The 23548-nt window shown below is 37.2% G+C and overlaps 1 protein-coding gene across 1 annotated transcript in view; it reads right to left on the reverse strand.

The window, feature by feature from the left end:
* CFAP47 (cilia and flagella associated protein 47) overlaps window positions 1-23548 on the reverse strand; it is a gene marked incomplete at both ends in the record, with an annotated part of 384890 nt that overhangs the window by 289627 nt on the left and 71715 nt on the right. The window contains 7 exons of the mRNA XM_084869970.1: window positions 1200-1335; window positions 7402-7496; window positions 11068-11212; window positions 14199-14276; window positions 19239-19370; window positions 21146-21268; window positions 23176-23306. Coding sequence (XP_084726096.1) covers window positions 1200-1335; window positions 7402-7496; window positions 11068-11212; window positions 14199-14276; window positions 19239-19370; window positions 21146-21268; window positions 23176-23306 — 840 coding nt within the window. The remainder of the gene's footprint in view (window positions 1-1199; window positions 1336-7401; window positions 7497-11067; window positions 11213-14198; window positions 14277-19238; window positions 19371-21145; window positions 21269-23175; window positions 23307-23548) is intronic.

The raw sequence follows: 23548 nt of genomic DNA on the forward strand, positions 1-23548 counted from the left end.
CTTAACATAGGCAGTAAGATCTCAAATATGTAAAAAAAAAAAAAAAAGCAAAATATAGAACAAAAGTAAAATCCCAAAATATTAATAATAGTATAGTCAAAATATTCACACTGCAGATGATATTATAGTGTTTCCACATTTTCCAATTTTCTATGATGAAACATTAATTTAACTTCATAGAGCCTCCCTACCACCTGTGAAATTCTTAATTCTGTATTTTAAATGGAAGTAAACTAAATATCTATATTATATATGCTATTTTAATGAGGCCTCTCTTACAAGGTGCCAAGTATAAATTATTAACTGATTCTTATTTCATTATTGAGAACTTAATGTCTGAACTATGAAAACTAAATATATTATAATCTAAACATATTTTTTTCTGAAAAATACTTAAACATATATTATGAACTGCAAAGCAAAAGCTTTACAAAAAAATAATTTGCAGAGTACATTGATTTTATAATCTGTAAGCAATCAAAAAAAGGAATATTTGGAGAAAATGAATAAATAAATATTTGACAAATATTTCAAAATTTTAATATCCTTCTGTACATGTAGGTAATCCTTTAGTAACATATTTATATGGGAAAAATATTTTCTAAAATTAAATTTCCTTTCACTTTATAGTCAATGTAGTTTATTTTAATGATTTAATTTTAATATAATCCTTTAAAAATTACCCACACAATGAATAAAGTACTAAACTGACTTTTTTATTTAAAAAAAAAAAATCATGCCCAAACCGGTTTGGCTCAGTGAATAGAGCCTCGGTCTGCGGACTGAAAGGTCCCAGGTTCGATTCCGGTCAAGGCATGTACATTGGTTGTGGGCATATCCCCAGTGGGGGATGTGTAGGAGGCAGCTGGTCGATGATTCTCTCTCATCGAAGTTTCTAACTGTCTATCCGTCTCCCTTCCTCTCTGTAAAAAAATCAATAAAATATATGTTAAAAAAATCAGATCCTATATCCTATTTTTTCAAGCAAGGGTTACTCATTGGAGATAATATCCATGCTATCTATCAAAACTTAATCACATAGACTCACAATTTAAGTGAAATGCAGAGCAATCACATCATAATTTTATTTTCTAATATTAATATTTTTTAAAATATCATATCCCTATTTTTAAACTTTTACTTGCTTAAGTGAAAATATTTGGTTTATATACATCACATAGAAGTTTCATATTACATACCAGTAGCTTGAACATGACATGGTCGAATAAGAGGGACCCGAGGAACAGGAGATTTTGACAAATGATATTGAGTGTAAAGTTTTGAAGATTCAAAGAAATTAATTCTAACGTCAAAGTCAAATTCGTACGTTGTCACCTGATAGACAAAAATACAATACACAAGTGACTATTTTGCTATAAAAGTTTGTGACATTTTATTGTATATACATAAAATGTGATTTGATATACATCTATATATAGAAGCCTAAGTGACTGTTAAAACAAAATAACAGGAATGACTGGAAAGACCAGAACAACTGGTGGCTATAATGTGAACTGACCACTAGGGAGCAGACACTCAGTGCAGGAGCTGCCCCCAACCTGCAGGCCCCAATTGCCAATGGGACCTGCCAGCCAACCTCCTGGTTCCTCCCCGCAGCTGGCAGGGCCTGATTGCCTGATCAGGACTGGGTCCCTGGGTTGGGATGGGTAACTGGGGGTGGGTGGCAGCAGACATGGGTGGCAAGGGAAGGAGGAGACAGGGTGGTGGAGAGTCGGGGAACCTGATCAGCCCTAATCGCTGGCCAGGCCTAGGGAGCCCACCCATGCACAAATTTCATGCACCAGGCCTCTATTATAGTATATACATAATGAAATAACATCATGATCAAGCTAATTAGCATATACATTACCTCACATAGTCATCTTTTTCTTGTCTTATTTTTTTTTTGTGTGTGTGTGTGTGTGTGTGTGTTGAGAACACTTAGGATCTACCTCTTAGCAAATACAAGAATAAAGTGCAGTATTGTTATCAGTACTATATTACTCAGCAATCTTTTTTTATTATTGTTTAAAGTATTACATATGTCTCCTTTTTTCCCAATTGACCCCTCCTGACCCTTTCTACCCCTGAGGGCAAGTCCCCACTGCCCCAGTGTCTGTGTCCATTTATCCAGCAATCTTAATTCTGTTTATTCATCCTAAGGAAATGAAATCAAAATCTCAAAGAGAGACTTGCACTATATTATAACATTATTCACAATAGTCAAGATATGGAAATAATCTAAATGTCCATGAAAGGACAAATGGATAATGAAAATGTGGTATATGCATGCATGGGAATATTTTTAAGCTTTAAAAGTAGAAGAATATCCTGCCATTTGCAACAACATCGATTGCCCTAAAGGACCTTATGCTAAGTGAAATAAAGAAGACACAGAAAGATAATGTATGATCTCACTTATCCATGGAATCTAGTATAATCAAATCCATGGAACATATCATTGACATAATATATAATAGCAAAGAAAAAAAATGGTTACCATTTTACTCTCAAGGGCTTTGAGGAGGGAGAAATAGGGAGATGTTGGTCAAGGGGTACAAAGTTTCAGTTATTCAAGATTAATTAAGTTATGGGAGCCTAATTAAAGTATATATATTTTTTCAAAATAGGAGTTGGTTTATTTTTAATAAGTCCAAATATAAGAATATAAAAAATGAATGTTTTATTTATTGAAATAATTCCTATTAATTCAAAATGGGTCAGACATAACCATAAAAATCTAAGAATATAAACCTTGTAGAAGAAAATGTATACAATAGAGTATTGTTTACTATAGTTACCATGATGCTGTATATTACAGTCCCAGGACTTATCTATATATATGAAGAACCAGGATCCGTAACAACTGAAGGCTTGACCTAACACAGGAAGTCAGTGCTGGGTCACTACCCAGCACTGACTGCAGCTAGTGCTGGGGCAGCTACCCAGCACTGATTGTTGAGGGGGCTGTGGATTAGGCCCAGAGAAAGGCCTGCAGAGAGAGAGGCAGGGTCTGATCTGCAGCCTCAGTGGCAGCTGTTGACCAGCCATTGCCCCTCTTTTCTCTCTAGGCTTCACTAGAAGCCACACCTCTGTTTCTCTCTGGGCCTTCTCCAGGGCTGCTGATCAGCCCTGCCTCTTTGATGATGCTGATTGGCATAGAAACCGACCAATCAGAACCAAATATGGGTGAAGTGACATGAACCAATGGCTGCCTAGGAGGTGGAGATTTTGATGCTGACTGGCATAGAAACTGACCAATCAGAACCTAATTTGGGTAAACTATAAAGGGAAAACCTAAGGTGGGGCTGAGGAGGGGTTTTAAGAGAAACAGCTGTTTGGTGTAAAGTGTAAGAAAGCAGTTCAATTTTTTAATGACCAGTTTAGCAGTATAGTGCATATGGCTATCTATCAGTCCAGATATAGGGATTATGTGTTTTTGTCTGCCAAAAGCATCTCCTCCTGCTGAAAATGGCTTCCTCACCCCACCATTTAAGCAATCTTATCCTATATAATCTATCTATACTAATAAAAGGGTAATATGCCAATTAGACCGAGTCAACTGGCCATCTTCTGGACGTCCAACTTCCTTCCGGGCAAAGCCATGGTGGTGGGGGCCAAGACAGACACAGTTAGGGGAGATAAGGCTAACAGGGGAGGGCAGTTGGGGGCAACCAGGCTGGCAGGGGAGAGCCATTGGCGGTGAGATGAGGCAGGCAGGGGAGGGCAGTTGGGGCAATCAAGGTGGCAGGGGACAGCAGTTGGGAGCAAGATCAGGCCAGCAGGGGAGGGCAGTTGGGGGTGAGATCAGGCAAATTCATTAGTCAACAGAACCAAATATTAATAGTACAACGTTTGAAATTTCTTTTGAGAGCCAAATTTTTTAAACTTAAATTTCTTCTAATGCCACTTCTTCAAAATAGATTCGCCCAGGCTGTGGTATTTGTGGAAGAGCCACACTCAAGGGGTCAAAGAGCCACATGTGGCTCAAGAGCAACAGTTTGCCGACCATGGGGTTAGGGGCAATCAGGAAGGCAAGCAGGTGAGCAGTTAGGAGCCAGCAGTTCTGGATTGTGAGAGGGATGTCCGACTGCCCATTTAGGCCAGCAGCGGAGGGCAGATGGGGGTACCAGGCCTGCAGGGGAGAACAGTTGGGGTGACCAGGCTTGCAAGGGAGGGCAGTTGGGGGGGGGGGAACTAAGCCTTCAAGGAAGGCAGTTCAGGGGGAGGAACCCAGGCCTACAGGGGAGGGCAGTTGGGGGGACTAGGCCTGCATGGGAGTGCAGTTGGGGGGGACCAGGCCTGCAGGGGAGGACAGTTGGGGAGTACCCAGGCCTGCAGGGGAAGACAGTTAGGGGCAACCAGGTTGTCTGGGAAGGGCAGGTAGGGGTGACCAGGCCCACAGGGCATGGCAGTTAGGGGCAATTTCGCCAGCAGGGGAGAAGTTAGGCATCAATCAGGCCGGCAGAGGAGTGGTTAGGGAGTGATCAGGCTGGCAGGCAGAAGCAGTTATGGGCAATCAGGAAGGCAGACAGGCGAGCAGTTGGGATCCAGCAGTCCTGGATTGTGAGAGGGATGTCCGACTGCCTGTCGGATATCCCTCAAGGGGTCCCAGATTGGCGAGGGTGAAGGCTGAACTGAGGGATACATCCTTCCCCATGCACGAATTTCGTGCACCAGTCCTCTAGTTTTGAATAATAGCCTTGTTGGATATAGCAATCTTAGTTTCAGAGCCTTGCTTTTCGTTACCTTGACTACTTCATTCCATTCCTCTTGCCTGTAGAGTTTCTGATGAAAAATCAGCTGACAGCCTTATGGAAGCTCTGTTGTAGATAACAAATTGTATGAACAGCTATAGGGTCAAGCCTCTGATTGACCTGTGGCAGGGCCATAAGCAAGTCCCAGTTTGGAGGGCAGAGCCCTTTTAGCATAATTAAGCTGAACCTTATAGCCTCCTAGGTGGCTAATGGTTTATGGGAGGTGCAACAAGTACTGCTAAAACAAGGTGAAATGCACAAGGACATTGTAAACACGTTGACCGCTTCCCTTGTTTTGCTTTGTGTGTTCTGACTATAAAATAAAGCCTCGGCTTGCAGGCTGGGTCTTTCTGTCTCCTCATCCAGGCACAGGAGATCAACCAAGCCCCAGCTATATTCTCTTGTCTATCTTCTTTAATCCTTCACCACCTCTCCTCAGGTTCACCCTTGGCCATGCTGGTATGGCACAACAAATTGCTTTCTCTCGCTGCCTTTAAGATTCTCTCCTTATCTTTAAATGTTTGCATTTTAATTATGTTGTGTCTTGGAGTGGGCAAGGTTTGGTTTGGGTTCTTCTTGCCTGGGACTCTCCTGAACTTATGTGACTTTTTCCTTCACCAGGTTAGGGAAGTTTTCTGCCCTTATTTCTCCAAATTCTCTATCTTGCTCACCTTCTTTACCTTTAGGCACTTCTATGATGTGCATATTGTTATGTCTCATGTTGTCCCACAGCTCCCTTAAGCTCTCTTCCTGTATTTTAATTTTTATTTATTTATTTATTTATTTATTTATTTTATTTTATTTTTCTCTGATTGAGTCATTTTGTCTACTGTCTTCTTTTTCACTGATCTAAATCTCAGCTCCCCTAGTTTGCTCTATATTCCTCCCAATGTGTTCTTTAATGGTGGTATGCCATTCTTCATTTCTGATGGTCTTTTTTCATAGTTACTATATCTTTTCTCATACTGTTGAGCATCACTGCCATCATTCTGAACTCTGTATCTGATAAGTTTTTTATCTCCATTTTATTTAGTACTTCTGGAGAATTTTCTTGTTCTTTCATTTGGGGCTTGTTTTGATTTTTTTTTTTTTTTGTCCCCCATTTTGGCTGCTGGTTAGGGAAGTTTTGTGTCTATATGCTAGGTTGATCTGCTATGATTCTCAATCTCTAGTGTGGGACAATGTCAGATGCTGTTTGTGACTGGCCCTGAGTACCCTGTTTAGAGCTATCAAAAATCCACAGCTTGCATCTCCCTCTGTTGGGGCTGGGTACCTTTGGAAACCACCAAGATGTGCACCAAGGTCTGCTTTTCCTAGCCCCAGGTCTAGAAGGAAATCAGGCAAAGACTGAAAGTCTGTAGAGATTCACCTCTGCCTGAAGTTGAATAGAGACTCAGTCTTGATTAGCCTCAGGTTATGAAACACAGGGTGGGATGAGAGGTATTCAAACAAGGTGGGGCAATTCTCCCATCCCCCCCCACCACACACACCCAGGCAAAAGCTGCCTGGATAGCAAGTTATGGATGAGAAAGATGTCCTCCGCAGTGTGAGGGAATGACTCTGCACAGGAAACCGGGGTGGCTCCCTCCTGAGCTCTAACCTCTGATCCTCCAACCCTGGATTCTACTCACACCTCTCTAGTTCCCTCTCTCCTCTCTCTTCCAGATCCTAAGTTGAGTGGCTGAACACAAAATTTTGTGTGTTGGTTCTTTAAGAGTGTGCCTGCATTTCCAGCCATCTCTTTCTGGCAGACATCAACCCCACTGCTTCTCACTGCCCGATGTTCTGTGGGCACCTTTCTCAGGTCTGGTGTTCTGACTGGGGAGCCCAGCTTGGGGTTTAGATCCCAGAGTTCTCAGTGGAAACCTGAACAGCTGAGATATCCCTCCAGAAGTTCAGCTGCTGCCTATTAGAACCCAGCCAGCCCTTTCACATCTCAGCCCTCCCTACTAGTCTCTATGTGGTCTTCACTTTCCATCCTTGGTTATCAGGGTTCTCTCCAGCTGATTATTCAGGATATTTTTTCTGTACTTTAGTTGTACAGTTTGATCCTGGGAGAGTGTCAGTGTAGCTTCCACTTACTCTGCCACCATTTTGGAATTCCCCAATATTCTTGAATGAAGCCCACAATCACACTCTGTCTTTACTACTGTTATTGTGATTTTTAAATCACTAAACATGAACGAACACTACAAAAAGAACCAGTATCATAGCAATACCTCCTAAATACTCACAGCATATTTAAAGTAAATTCAGCTAGTGATTCCAAGAGCATTGAACAAACCCCACTTAAATATAAGTACAAAGTACACTATGGCTCAAATATAAGTGATTTCGTGGTTATTCCCAATTTCCCTGTCCTTCATACAAGTCATACCTTGAGTTTTCTAAACAACATAATTGGGAAAACAAGACTATAGGTTCCTTGTGTGTGCCCTGTGCAGCCCTTGAAACACTCTGCAAGCAGGAGACAGATAGCTATAGCAACCATTTTTCTGAATTCAAGGATACACTCAGGCATGCTCACAGTGAGAAAAAGACCCATTACAAAAAGAGCTTTGGTGATTTTTGGTAACTTCTTGGTTATTATTATCAGTAACTTCACCATGCCCCAATAATATCAGTAATAGAAAGTTGAACTTACTTCTTTGGGAGCAAATGCTATGCCGCATCCCATAGATGTCTTTGGCTCTAATTCCAAATAATACCGGTCAGGAAATGCAGGGTCTTTGTGTTTCCCTTTTAAGACAAGAAAAAGTACATGTAAAAGAAGCCAAATACATATCTACAACACCACACATACACACACACACACACACACACACACACACACACACGCACACACACAGACACACACATGGAAGGACTGGAATGACTGGTTGTTATGATGAGCACTGTAATGACCAATCAGCCTGATCGGGGCCCCCAACAGCCTCCGGCCAACCTCCCATTGCCCACACCACCAGCCCAGCCCTGATCGGCCCCCATTGTGGACTGGCTGGACCCCACCTGTGCACAAATTCATGCACTGGGCCTCTAATTGTTTTGGGTTTTTTTGGGGGGGGAGGGGGCTCTAATTGTTAAATAAAACACTAAGAAACATCATCAATGTGTTCTTAACAACCTAAAAACAATTGCTAAAATATTTGTGCTATGCTGCATAAATTTGCTGGATTAAATAATACCTCTAAATACCAAAGTTCTAATTAGCAAAACTGATATCCAAATTTGGAGCAAATATATATCCAATCAGCAAAACAGATCCAGTTTTTAAAAATTTTCCAACATTCAAGAAGCATATCATAGTCCTATCAGATGAATGTGGAAAGAAATACTAGTAAAGGTCAAGGTCACATAACTGATTGAATCTTAGATCCGAGAGGGTTGGGAGACTGATTTCTAGTGAAGATGGAGCAGGAAAGATGCAGACCACTCCTGATGCTTTAAAGAGTGCACAAAGAAGAGAAACACAATTTTACAAAAGAAAACTTGGCAAAATGAAATCACTCCAGATACAAAAGATTCAGAAACAATTGACCAATAGTAATGAAAACTTCAGGTTCAAAAATTATAACTATTTAAATTAACTTCTGAAACAATTTCTTGAAAGATCAAATGTGTCTTCATCTAAATGATTTTAAAAATTATTTTCCTCCATAAAGTTTTCAGATTATGCCAAGGAATGATAATAATTTTATTTATCCCTGTCTGGAAATGACCTTTGATATTTCATTCCACTCTCTTTCATCCTACTTAATTTCACTCATTACAATGTAAAAACCATTAAACAAATGAAAAAAAAACCCAAACCATTAAGTTTACATTAACATAAACATTGTTGGTGATATGAGGAAAGATGCATATATTACACAGCAAAGAATATCCACCTTGAATGTGTGTATATTTTGAAAATAGAAGACATAACAAAAATGAATAAAAAATCAATATTAATAAAAATATTTGGAGTATATATAAAATATAGTTTGTGAAATGCAATAATCCAAGTTAGCTTCAATAAATATTTCTTGAGTGCTTATAATATACACAGCAATATACTGGACTGCTCTAATAGAAAACAAAAACTGTATATATATTCCTTAATCCCATGGAGCTCACAGTGTACTAGGGGAGACAAACAGCTACACAGTCCTTTTTGGTTAGTGTTGCAATAAAACTGACACAATGTCCTAAGGGAGAAAAGATTTAAAAAGTAATTTTAAACAATTGGATGGGAGAGGGGAATGGAAGTAATGACCAAAAGGACTTAGGAGGTTGAAGCTCATTTATAAAAGAAGGCAGGATCTCAAGCAGCAGGGACGAAAAAAAGGAACCATCTTAAAAGAGAAGCCCAGTGCCACTGGGAAGAAATGCAAAACAGAATCTGGCAGCAGCACAGAGAATGATGGCACCTGTAATGGGAGTGGTGGCTGGGAAGACAAAACATAATCACAGCCAACACAAATGGATCTCAACTTTTCCTTTCCTGTAAGGCACTCTATCAAATAATCCTGAAGCCAACATGTAAAAAAAAAACCAACTCTAATTTGCTAATGAAGGGCATTTATGTGTTCAAATATTCATAACAATAAGATACATTTTCAGGGTATTTTAAGTATATATAAACTATACTGCAAATTGTTAATTATTAAGATCCATTTACATATTTCCTAGACTGTGTCAGCAGCATGCTGCTGAGAAGCAATGGTAATAGGGAACCAGAAATGCTTTTTTTTTAATATATTTTATTGATTTTTTTACAAAGAGGGAGAGAGATAGAGAGCTAGAAACATCGATGAGAAAGAAACATCGACCAGCTGCCTCTTGCACACCCCCCACTGGGGATGTGCCTGCAACCAATGTACATGTCTTTGACCGGAATCGAACTTGGGACCCTTCAGTCCGCAGACCGAAGCTCTACCACTGAGCCAAACAGGTTTCGGCCAGCAATGCTTTTTAAGCAGAGGTATGCTAACACCTCTGCTTTAAGGAGACCACTCTCTGGTATAAGAAAGGCTTGCAGGCAGAGAAAGCATTTGAAATGATGCAGTGGCCGAGAGAGAGGTTTGAGCTAGGACTAATGCAGAATTGTGGAATTTTCGGTTTTTATAAGTGTATTTCCAGTAGAACATGATCTCACTCACCTAGGGGAAATGATGAACAACATAGACTGATGAACAAGAACAGACCCAGAGATGAGCCATGGGTCAGACTGTTGGATCTCAAATGGAGGGTGGGGATAAAAGGGAGACATCAACCAAAGAACTTGTGTGCATACATATGAGCCTAACCAGTGGTCAAGGACAATAGGGAGGTGGGGGCATGAGTGGGGAGGGGTGGGGAATAGGAATGGGGGGATGAGGACAAATATGTGATACCTTAATCAATAAAGATTTTTTTTAAAAAAGGCACTTTGCAGAGTAGCTCTGCAGAATGAGCAAGAAGAGGCTTTGATCCATTGAATAGGTGCATGAAAGTATATGAGCTAGTCAGTCAGAGTGAAGTGTTAAAACCATGAGAGTTTCAACATCCAGATTTTTTTAAAATTTAATATAGATTTCATATTGATTTCCAACTGTCTATTGTTATTCCTGGGCTATTCCACAGCCTCCTGAAACACAGTATGCTTGCCTAAACCTGCGCCTCCTGAATTGCATCAACTATGAATTGTCACCCACCCCTTAGCATCAAAAACTGAGAGTGATTCAAGACTTCCTCCTCTTCCCTAATACCCATGTTCACTTAGTAACCAAGTCAGAGACTTTCTAAATCCTCAGTACCTTTGTACTCCCCTCCTTCCCACCCCCAGCATCATGACCTGAGTATAGGATCTCACCACATCACACCTGTACAACCATACCTAATTGATCGTCCATCCTGTCTCTAGTCTTGCCCTTCCCACACCTACCCTTTGCCACTCAACTTTTCTCCAAAAGGAAAATTAGTAAAGTGTGAGCCTAATTATACCATTGCCTGGATATAAATACTTTAATGGTGCTGCCTAACATCTAGGCTAACAGTCCAGAAAAGACCCTCAACAATTTGGGTGTCTCACTTGCCCCTCCGGTCCTGTCCCACTATGCTTTAGATATCCTGAACTACTTCCATACTGACTGATTTGTAGGCTTTTACTTGAATCCTTTCATAGATCCCCTTTTTCTTGTGTATCTCCTCCAAGACTCAAATTACACATCAAATAACAACATCGAATCATTAAAAACAGTTAAGAATAATTGTCCCTGACTTACATAATTATACCTTTGAGCATCTGTTTTATTTTTACAATAATATCATTGTAGTATAACATATATACCTGTTTTGTGTTTAAAAACCATTGAAAAATATAAATGACCTTCTAGATTAAACTCCACTCTGGCACGTGTTGTGCCTTCATTCTTTACGAAAAATGGAATAATCTGGGTACCGCCAAGAAAGGTGCCACCGAAGATAAATGTGTCCTAAAATTTTTAAAAAGGAATAATTAGAAAGTAGTATAATGAGAGAATAATGTAAACTAAAATTTAAACTATAAGAGGGTAGGCCTTAAAAGTCCTCATCATAAGAAAAATATTTGTAACTATGTTTGGTGATAGATGTTAACTAGACTTATTGTGGCAATCATTTTTTCAATACAAATATCGAATCATTATGTTGTACACAGGAAATTAACATAATGTTATAAGTGAATTCTACCTCAACAAAAAATATACTGTTATATTCACCAAAGACATTAACTAGACTACTCTATAAAAAATTTGTCACATTTTCCTTCCTTCCCCCACATCCTGTATATAATCAGTTACCAAATCCCATTAATTCTGCCTCCTTCCTCATTTCTTATCCTTTTTGTAACTAAATAAAGTTAGTAACTCATCACTTTTAGATCCTCATTTTCTCCAATTCTCCCCTACAAAACTAAAACACAATTAAAGCCATTTAAAATCTGAACAGACCACTTCGTATATTAAAATGTAATGATTCTCCTCCATCTACAAGAGGATATCCTAGTTCATTAGCAAGGCTCACTAAGTTCACCATGATTTTCTCCTAGCTCATGTCCCAGCCTCACCTAGCTTCGTTCTCACCCTATTACTTCATACTTCAGTAAGCTATACAACTTGTCATTTCCAACCAATACCTGATGCTTCACCCTTCTTTATCTTTATCTTTACCTTTAACTTTATCTTTATCTTTATCAAGGTGTCCCTTAGTCAGGAAGACCTTTCACTAACTTATTATTGCCTTATAAAATATTATGCATCCTTCAATCCCCAGTTTGATAAATCAAAACTAACGACACTGCTCAGGACTATTTCTGTTCCATATATTTACTTATATTACACCATCACAAAGTTCCTTTATTTGTTCACATATCTGTTTCTCCTAGTAGAGCTTAAGTATAATTCATTTTGCATCCATACAAAGTGACACTTAGCTTAAATATATAAGGAATGTTTATTGAATGTATCTTAACTTGAGATTAGATGTTAGGATGTGCCTACACCACAAAACTCTATAGAATTTGTCCTTCTGGTGATGCTACTATATATACCCTACAGTTCCTTACTAAAAAAATTACATATATCATTCAAAGAAAACAAAGCAACAATATTCTAATGTTAAGGAAAATACTTTATTAAGGTCAACTGGCCACTATCTGTTTCACTTATAATATCAACCCAGTTGCATAGGTGAAATTTATAAAATCCAAAATGGTTAATGAAAGTTTAACACCTTATATATGCAAAAAAACAAAATCAAAAAAAAAAATTCCTCTTATCCCATTCTGGCCTTGTCCATTTGCTCATTTGGGAAAAAATTCCTAATTGTTTCTAAGATACAGAGTCAATGCCACACACTTATTAAATGTACTGATAATAGTACCTGGTGATACTAGAATATTTTTTAAAAGGCAGCTATGTTTAAAATCCAATGTAATTAGGAAATATTTATCAATATAAAGTTCTGTAAGTAACATAGCTGTACCATAACATGAAAAGCCTGCCACAAATGTCTTTGGCATAAGGAAATAAAGTAGTAAAAGTCTTAATACTTGTCTAATATTGTTCAAGGAGGGACACCATCGCAATGGAAAAAGCATTAGGATCCTATAGGTTTTAATAGCCAGGAGTAACCATAGTCTTGGAAAAGCTAGCTTAATATCTGTCCATCTATGTGGAATTATAATGCCTTCAATCCTGAATAAAATAAGGTTTGGAAAATTATAACTTAAAGCCAGACCCTAGAATTGTGCTGAACCCATTGAAGTGCAAACTAGTAGTGAGGCCTACCTAAGGCAACCAGCAGCCTCATCAATTTCTGCACAATTTAGTTAAGCACCAAAATGGTGCTAGGTACTGGGGAACTATTGAAAGAGAAAAGGAAAAGTGCAGATAACCTGAAAACAATTGACAATCACTATAATGAAGATGTTCCCAGAATTGAGATGTCTGTAACATCTTGTAAATGTCACAATAGAGGGGCATATGGGTCTGCTTTGAAAGATCAGGATAAGTTTCTCTGGGTTGATGAGGCCATATATAATTCCTGAGAGGCTGGCCAAAAAAAGCCTGTGTGAGCAATTATAGAACAACATTTTGTTAAGGTACAGAAAAAAAAAAGAGTATAACTGTAATGCAAAAATGCAAATCAATACCAGAGTAAGATATCATTTTATATTCCATAGATTGGCAAACATTAAGTCTTATAATACAATGTATAGAGCAATGGAATGTAAGTCAATGGAAACTTGAAAAGAAAATATGGTAATTATCTTGTGAGGTCAAATATGCATATATTCAATGTCTTACCAATTCCACTCCAAAAGAAAACTCTTGCATAAGTGCCTCAGAAGGTATGTGTATGAATGTTAATAGGTATAGTCTTTGTAATAACAAAAAACAGAAACACTTAAATTTATGAACAATGAAATGTGTCTATAAATTATAGTATGTCTATGAAATGGATTATTAAATAACAATGATAATGAATAAAATAGAACCACATAGACAACTTCAATAAAATTTGAAAACACAATATTTAATTTAAAGCAACACACCAAAGACTATACATTTTTTTAATAAAACTTAAAAATGAACAGAATAAACCAAACAAAGAATGGGTAAGGAACTCATACACATGTTGTAACCCAATTAGAAAAAGTAAAGGGATAATAACCACAAAATTAAGGAAAGGAATTAGCTCTTAAAAGGAGCAGGATCATGAGGAAATCTACACATGATTTAATGGTATTGATAGTGCTCCGATACTTAAGTTTGGTGTTGAATTTTTACACCATTATTTATTATTCTGCTTCATTACTTATTTACATGTATTAATTTATGTTAAATTAATACATAATAACAATTTTAAACATAAATGTACTAACTAGGGACATAGATCAAATAAAAATCACCACAATTAATAAATCGGATAGACACTTACTGGTTTGATTTCAACAGAAGCAACTTCAGCAGTTCCACCAATCCTAAGGTCTATGTCAGTTGCATGGCGTATAGCAATCTAATATTTAGAAAAAAATATAAAACTCTGTAAAACCACATTAAAATATATTCATATACTGCTGAAGTGTTACCTGGCATTTATGTAACATTTTATAATTTAAATCATCATAACATTTTGTAAATGTCACAAGATTTCTTCTGGCAGTTGTCATCACATTTCTTATTATGCAGAATTTATATTCCTAAGAGAAGTAAGTATTCAACTCTTAAAACCTCCACCACAAATGGAATCAGCTGACAGATTGTGAACCTGACTGCAGAATTCTACCCACTTGAATTTATAATGTTGCCTCAAACTCTCTGCAATCCTTTTGTATTTACCTAATTTCAATGGATTATTAAAAATAAAACAAACAGGAAACTGAATGCAAACATACTTATTTCCATAGGAAGATACTAATACCCACAACAATTTTAATGAGAGCAGCTTAAAATTGATGAGCATATGGGTCCAGTATGGAGCTAAAATACATTACCTTCTTTTAATCCTCAGTATTCTGTCAGGTTACTTCTATTAATAATCTAATTTCCAAGTGAGGAAAGCTAAGGCTTAAAAAGGTCAAATATTTTGTTGCTTGTTTTTTTGTTGTTGTTGTTTTTGTTGTTGTTGTTGTTGTTGTTGTTGTTTGTTTGTGTTTTGCTTTGAGGTCACAAAACTTAAAAGCAACATCAGCAAAACTTGAACCAAGAACTATCTGAACACTCAACTGTTTCCAGGAAAATTAATATAGTGAAATAAGAATTTATTGTGCAATTCCTTGTTTGATTTTGCATCCCTAGCATCTACAACAGAGACTGTGTTGAATGAATGAACAGATTTCATTGTATTGCACTTTTAAAAAGGTAAGCTTTTCTAAATAAGCCAGTTAGAGAAAGGCAAATATCACATGATCTCACTTACATGTGGAATCTAATGAACAAAATAAACTGATGAACAAAATAGGACCAGAGGCATGGATGCATAGAATAGAATAACAGATCTCAGTGGGGAGGAAGGCAGAGGGGACAGGAAGAGATTAGCCAAAGAACATCTCTATATATAAAAGCTAATATGCAAAGTGTCCCCTCGGGAGTTCGACCAGGAGACTGGGAGTTTGATCACTTGCTATGACCACCAGGGGGTGGCACAGAATAGAGGAAGATACCAGCTGGCAGCCAGAAGGCCCCGATCAGCCCTGATCGCTGGCCCGGCCAAAGGACCCTACCCATGAATGAATTTTGTGCACCAGGTGTCCAGTATATGCATAACCCATGGACATATACATAGTGTGGGGAAGTCCTGGGGGTTTGGTGGAGGGGGCAAAAAGGTGGGAAATGGGAGACATCTGTAAAACTGTCAACAATTAAAAAAAAAGGTAGGCTTTGTAAAAACAGCATACTCTTCTAAGATACAGTAAAAATTAATCTTTTAGTAAAATTTATACTTTAGTGGCCATATTATTCTATATTTTCAAAATACTATGTAAAAATTCTGCCTAAATCTCAGACCATATACCACAGAAACTAATTTAAATACATCTTTCACTTGGCTTGTGTGGCTCATTGTTTGAGCATTGAACTATGAACCAGGAGGTTACAGTTTAATTATCAAAGCACATGCCTGGGTTATAGGCACAATCCCCAGTGGGGAGAATACATGAAGCAGCCTATCAATGATTCTATCTCATCATTGATGTTTCTATGTCTCCCCTTCTCTTACTCTATGAAATTAAAAAAAAAAAAACTACTTAAAAAAATCTTTCAATACAAGTTTCTCTAAAGGAAATATAATTCTTAGGCTATTTATTTGGGGGCGAGGCAAATTAGTTTTATTACATTAAGCTACATATTATTTTTAAATTGTTATAGGGAACTGAAGGATAAAATTGTGGATATTAGTACATATAAAGATATTCATTTTGATCTGATGACAGTGTACATATTCTTTTTCAGTATGAATAAATGTATACAGTTGATCATCAAATTGAAGATCAAGAGCATTTTATTCTATGAGTTTATAATACGTAAAATTTATTTTTTAAAATAAATCTTTATTGTTCAGATTATTACAAATGTTCCTCTTTTTTTCCCGCCTCCATTGCTCCCCTCCACCAGGTTCCCATTCCACGCTCTGTCCTTTCCCCACCCCGCATTGTCCTCATCCATAGGTGCACAGTTTATGTTCAGTCCCTTCCCACACCCCCTACTCCCCTTTTCCCCAAGAATCGTCAGTTCACTCCCTTTCCATACTTCTGATTCTATTATATTCACCAGTTAATATTGTTCAACAGATTTTTTAATTCCTTTGGTTTTTAGATTCACTTGTTGATAGTTATGTATTTGTTGTTCATAATTTTTATCTTTATCTTCTTCCTCTTCCTAAAGAACCCCCTTCAGCAATTCATATAATTCTGGTTTAGTAGTAATGAACTCCTTTAGCTTTTTTTTTTATTTGTGAAGTTCTTTATCTGGCCTTTGATTCTGAGTGATAGCTTTGCTGGGTAGAGTAATTTTGGCTGTAGGCTCTTGCTATTCATCACCTTGAATATTTCTTGCCATTCCCGTCTGGCCTGCATGGTTTCTGTTGAGAAATCAGCTGACAATCATATGGGTGCTCCTTTATAGGTAACTACCTGTTTTTCTCTTGCTGCTTTTAATATTCTCTCTTTGTCTTTTGCTCTTGGAATTTTAATTATGATGTGTCTTGGTGTGGTCCTCTTTGGATTCCTTTTGTTTGGGGTTCTGTGCACTTCCTGGTCTTGTAAGTCTATTTCTTTCACCAGGTGGGGGAAGTTTTCTATCACTATTTCTTTCAATAGGCTTTCGGTATCTTGCTCTCTCTCTTCCTCTGGGACCCCCATAATTCTGATGTTGGTTCACTTGAAGTTGTCCCAGAGATTTCTTACACAATCTTCAACTTTCTGGATTCTCTTATCTTTTTGCTTCTGCAGAGGATTGTCTTCTGGCTCTTTGTGTTCCAAATCTTTGACTTGATTCTTGCGATCTTCCATTCTGTTTTTAGGACTCTGTATAACATATTTTTTTTTTTTAATTTCAGACAATGTATTCTTTATTTCTAGTTGATCCCTTTTCATATCCTCAAAGGTCTCCTTTATTTTATCAGCCTTTTCAAGGAAATTCTTGAAAAACCTTATAACCGTGGTTTTGAACTCTATATCCAGTCTTTCGTTCTCCATCTCTTTCGTTTGAGATCTATTTCCTTGTCTCGGCATTTTTACTGCTTCCCAGGGTTGGTAGGATGACTCTGTGTGCTTGGTCTCCTATATGGCTCAGTGGGTCAGCCTCCCCAGTTACCTGAGATAGACACTCTTGCTACTTCTCTTTGTGGACTGCATGTATAGCCTTGTTGTAGGTTAAGTCTTGATTATTGTTGGTATCCCAGGGAGGAATTGACCTTCAGGCCCATTGGATGTGAGTATCAGCTGTGTCTACTCTGGGATACCTTCTGTATTGGAGACAGTCTTATAGGATCAGACTTGCAAAATTGCAAAAGCCTCTGTGCTCAGCTTGGATGGGGTCAAGTCTCAGGGCTGAGCTGACAGTCTTGGCTTCCTGTCAGCCCTGCCCTTGTGCACTTGCCTGAGTTTCTGCCTGACCTCTGCCTTCAGCGGCTCCCCTGAGTTTCCGTCTGACCATCCTGATTCCCCATGCAAGAGCATGGGTGCCCCAGGGGTTCGCCCGGAATTGGTTTGGGTCTCTGTAGTCTGCAGCTTCTGACTCCTTCCACTATGGAGAGGCCGCATCACCCTCCGTGGTCAGACCTCTGTGGTCACTCACTTGCGCGACTGTAGACCCTGCCCGCTGTGCTTCATGGCTCCCGGCTCCCCCCGTCTCCCAGTCTAAGTCTCTAGGTGCCTTTCTCTACAGTCCGGACTCCACCGGTATGAGCCTGGGTCCATGAGGTTTCGGCCGGGATTGGGGTTCAGTGCAGAAGGAAAGGGTTCAGTGCAATCAGGGACTTCCTTTCCCCTCCCGCCAGCCAGGCATCCGGTCGCACTTCCTCTCTGCACAAGCGTCAACCTACCTCAGCACTTTGCGGCTCCCAATCCAATCCGTGAGCCTCTCTCTTTTCTGGTTGTAGATTTCCCACTCTGCCAGATTTCCTGTGTGTTTGGATGATGTCCATTCTGATTTTAATTGTTGTTTTGAAATTGTTGGGCAAGGCGGCAGCTTAGGTGCTTACCTAGGCCACCATCTTGGTCTCTCCTCAGATGGCTTTATATAATACGTAAAATTTATTACAGACTGGTCTTATTTTATTTATTTTGTTTAATGAACACAGATAAGTCCCTAAAATTAAGGTAATATCTTTTCATTTACATGATTCTTAGAATATAAAATAGTAAAACATTTAATGTGTGCTATAAAATATAGATGTTAACATCATATAGAATTTGCTGGTAATTCATTTAGTCATTAAAGCTATTTTTAATTAGCATTCCAAAATTGATTATTTCTTCTATGATATATAATTAATGCCATTAAACATATTTTGCTCTATGACTAGTAAGGGCTTGTCACAAGTTAAAGATGCCAAATATAATTCCAATTTCATATGAAAATGCCTCATATTAATGAAAGATGTTAATTTCAATTTAGTACAAGTTTCCATAACCAACTTTTATCAGAAATATTTTCTACAAATCCTCTTGCCAGATTCTACTAACCATTTTTATAATAGATGGTATAGACAAGGTAGTTGTTCTTTCAGATTGCTAAAATCTGCACTTCTGGAGGGGGGGGGGCAATGGAAAGATATGTACATATATAATACCTTAATAATAATTTAAAAAAAGAAAAAAAAGTAAAATGAAAAAAAATCTGCACTTCATTAAATAAGCTTTCTAAAAATAAATGTTTGTAACATTTTTTAGCATTATACTTAACACTACAAATATCTGAACCAAACAAATCCACATAGTCATAAATATGGTGCAGGGACTCATGTATATAAACATACCTTTGCTATTGTATCAAATTTTTCTGCCATGGTAGGTGTACAGGTGATAGTGACAACAGTTAGCCCCCCAAATGGAATTATTCCTTCTGATGGAACAATATTAATGATAGACATACGACTCTTATTGCAAACCTGTAAAAGAAAATTTGCAGAAAGGCTAATTATCCTATCTTTTTAATTTTTTTAAGTATAGTTGGCATATGATCTTATATTTGTTATATTAGTTTCACCTGTACAATATAGTGATTCAGCATTTTTAGACCTTACAATGTTATCATCCTAATAATTCTAGTAATGATTTGTCATGTGCAAACTTATTACAAAATTATTGACTACATTCCCCTTCCCATTTTCAACTACCTTCACCCTTCTGGTAACCATAAAACAGTCTCTGTTTCTATTAGGCTGTTTTTGTTCTGTTTTGTTTTCATTATCCTTTCAAGTTACTGTTCCAAAGCTCTCAAAGGAAAGCTTTCAAACTACTATCTAGAGTTCCTCCAGGCACAGGGCATGAGATGATTGTGTAACTGATTTTCAAACACCAGATGTACATATAGTTTGAACTTCAACAAGGATTTGCAAATAGAACATTCAATAGTGGCATCTTCCATTTCAAATAGGAAGCTGACATTTATTGTCTGAAGTGTTTTCAAGACTGCAAAATTTAAAAGGATGAACGATATCTCTTAGGGAAGATGCTAAAGTTCTAGATACATTGATAATTTTGCCTTTTCCCTGATCATAAAAACCGAAAGCAAAGGTAGTTGGGAAGCAAGATGATAAAGTAACTGCCTCTTCTTTGTCATTTCCTTGATAGCCTAATGTCTAAGGTATCATGTTGACATTCAAAAAAATGAACTTATGATATGGTTTGTCAGAGACTAATTTAGCCCTGCCTACAATCCTTTAATCCAAAATAATAAAGGGAAATTAGATATTTAAAAGGGGATAAGAAATTAAGATATTTGTGGGCATGAAGAAACAAAGCCTTAAAATCTAATTTGGAAGCAACAGAGTAGAAAATGGTATCCTCATTTGGTTATTGGGGCAAAAGAGATCCTATATAATAAAAGCCTAATATGCAAATTGACCAAACAGCAGAAACCATGGAATGACAGTCGCTATGATGCACACTGACTGCTAGGGGGCAGAGGCTCAATGAAAGAGCTGCCCCAGCCTGCAGAAGGAGGCAACCAGCAGCAGCGGAGAGGGGGCAGGGCCAGTGTTCAAGCAGTGCCAGGCTGGCCAAGGCTGGAGCCAGTGGGGCCCCCCTGATCACCTTGCTGGTTGCCCTACAGATTGGCCCTGATCATCAGCCAAGCCTACGGACCTTACCAGTGCAAGAATTTCGTGCACCAGGCCTTTAGTGTAAATATAAAGCTTGAATGAAAGATCTCCAATGCTAACTTCTATTAGGAGATGTTAATAGATTTTTCAGTTATAATAAAAAAAAAAAATTATCACCACTTTAAACAAACTCCCACCTGGCAATTAAAAAAAAAACTATATATACAATATCTTTAGAATGGTTCAAGTTGATACCTTGAGAATCCTGATGAGAGAGGATAAAAGAAAAAGCATGTAATTAAATATGGAATATGACATTGACAAAATACATTTTTAAATGGTATTTTCTTCAAATCACTTACCTTTTTTAATATAACAAAATAACAGATAGAAAAAAAGAGGGTAAGAGGAAAAGAAAAGGAGAGACTAAGAAAGAAAGGAAGAAGTTATTTTTATGGGAAATTACATAAAATATACTCAGATAAGTATCATGTGAAATATCTAAATATTAGCATTACCAAATTTATAAAAACTAAAATATTAATGCCATAGTGTTCATCACAAAATATTCAAATTATAATGTGATCTGATCTAAGTAAGATCCCAAGATTTTACATCACCTTGAAATAGGCATGGTTTTGTCCCACATTGTGAAGAATGACTTTCTTCAAAGTTGTTAAACCTTGAGGGATATTATTGAAGAGTATCCTTGGCTCCAAAAACAAGACCTTGGTGTTACCACGCTAATAATGAAGGGAGGACAGGGAAAATGCAGATGAATAATAGTAAACACCTTTTTTTATGGCCACCAAACAATTTTAAATCTTTTCAGCTTCATGAAAATTTCTAAAATATGAGGTGTTATCAGATTTTATGGTATCACATGATCTCACTCATATGTGGAATCTAATGAAAAAAAATAAATTGTTGAACAAAATAGATCCAGAGACATAGAAGCATGAAACAAACTGTGGAATCTCAGAGGGATGGTGGATGTGGGTGGAGATCAAGCAAAGAACTTGTATGCATATATACATAACCCATGGACACAGACAATAGGATAGTGAAGGCCTGGGGCATGGGGAGGGCATAAGGGGTCAATGGGAGGGGAAAAAAAGGAACATATGTAATGCTTTTAAACAATAAATATTTTTTAAATACAGAAAGGAAAACAGACAACTATTTAAGTTGTACTCCTAAAATGAAAAAGGCAGGGGGAGTAAGATAACTCTGTGGAGAAAGTAAATCCAAGACCGAGAATCATGTGAATTAATCACTGAAGGAGATGTAAGAGATCATCTACCCAACTATGTACAGTGCTACCTTATGCTATGTAAAAGGAAAGAGTTCAGGGGCACGTGACTATGGAAAATAATGTGCCAAATGAGATTATCCAAGCAGGGTTCTACTAGACGCCTTCTCACTGCACTTAATATGCTGATAATGTACACTCTGCTTATCTGATAATGAGAAGGAAATTTACTGTGATTCACAGAATTACATCGATGCAGGACTCCCTAACTTTTCCCCACACAAATCATTTCACAGAAAACACTTTTTGAAATGTTAAAATAACCCATCTCTCCCATTTTACAAGAAAGCAAACCATAGTCAAAGGCAACTAGAACCCAAGTTTTCTAATTCCTCATTTAGTTCTCTTTACACCAGACCCTATTATCCTTACACATGATATATTATTTCTTATTATCATAGGAGGTTTTAGTATATTCTTAAAATTATTTGAAGAACATGTCATGGTAATTGGAGCAATAATTTTCAAATAAATAGAAGAGGAATTGGTCAAGTCTTTCATAAATTAATGGCACACTTGAACATTTTATTTAATCACTTAATGTTGCTCCATCTTTACTTTCTTAAGAACAACATTTCACAGTCCATTTAACTTTAAGGGCTTTAAAAGTTTAACAAAAAATAATCTAATTTATTATTCTGATATCTCAACGTTTAATTCTTAACCAATCCTAGTGTGGAGAAAGAGGAAAGCAAATTTTATGGTAATAACAAAGGCTGTAGAGACAGATAGATCTGAATATAAATTCCAATTAGGGCACTACTGCATGTGTAAACCTATATTAGTTCATTAACCAATCAAATCTTCCATTTCCTCAACTGAGTTATTAGTCTATACCTATAGAGTTGTCATAAGGATTAAATTAAATAATACATGAACAGCACTTAGTATCATGCCTGCCACTGTAATTACTCAATAAGTGATATCTATTATTAATGTCAAGTCTGCATTACTAAATAGCTGGTCTTTTACCTATCAGGAAAAAAAAAAACACATGGGATGACTATGTGGGAAATATTTATATTAGTAAACTTGTCAAACACAAAATAGTGACAGCAGTAGGACACAGCTTATTTTAAGTCTGGAGCAATGGAAATACCCTAATATTGTTATCACAAAAGTCTTAGATTGCTAAATTAATTCTAGATAGCAACACATTTTTAGCAAAGTCTTAATTTATGGCTCCAAAAATATTATAACATAATTTAGTTAACTAAATATTGCATGCAAAATCAGGTTTTACTAACATAGTATACATATCCAACTACTCTACTCACACATATGTCAACCAATTTAAAACCCCTCAAAATAAAATTCATGTTCAAAGGAAATCATTACATGTGCAACACATTTTAGTGTCATCGTGTTTCCTTCATCAACTTGAAGAGTAAATTCTCCCCTGTCTGGCGCAGAGAAACCGGGCAGCCATGTTACTTCACATTCCAATGAGGAGAATGGTTCAACAATGCCTACAGAGGATTTAGAGAGAATAAGACAGTTCCACATTTTAAATATATATATTTTCATATCCAAAATAAGGGCTGGCATACAAATATAACATCATATAACAAATTATTTAAATTAAACTCAAAGTATAGGAAAATACTAAATGAGTGATTATCAAATTTGTATAGACTCATAGTTTCATTAAAATCTAAAATACATCTTATTTTTCAAGTTTAAAAGGCAGATGAAAATATTTGACAAAAAG

Source organism: Pipistrellus hanaki (assembly GCF_964339955.1).
Source record: "Pipistrellus hanaki genome assembly, chromosome: X".
Classification (NCBI taxonomy): domain Eukaryota; kingdom Metazoa; phylum Chordata; class Mammalia; order Chiroptera; family Vespertilionidae; genus Pipistrellus; species Pipistrellus hanaki.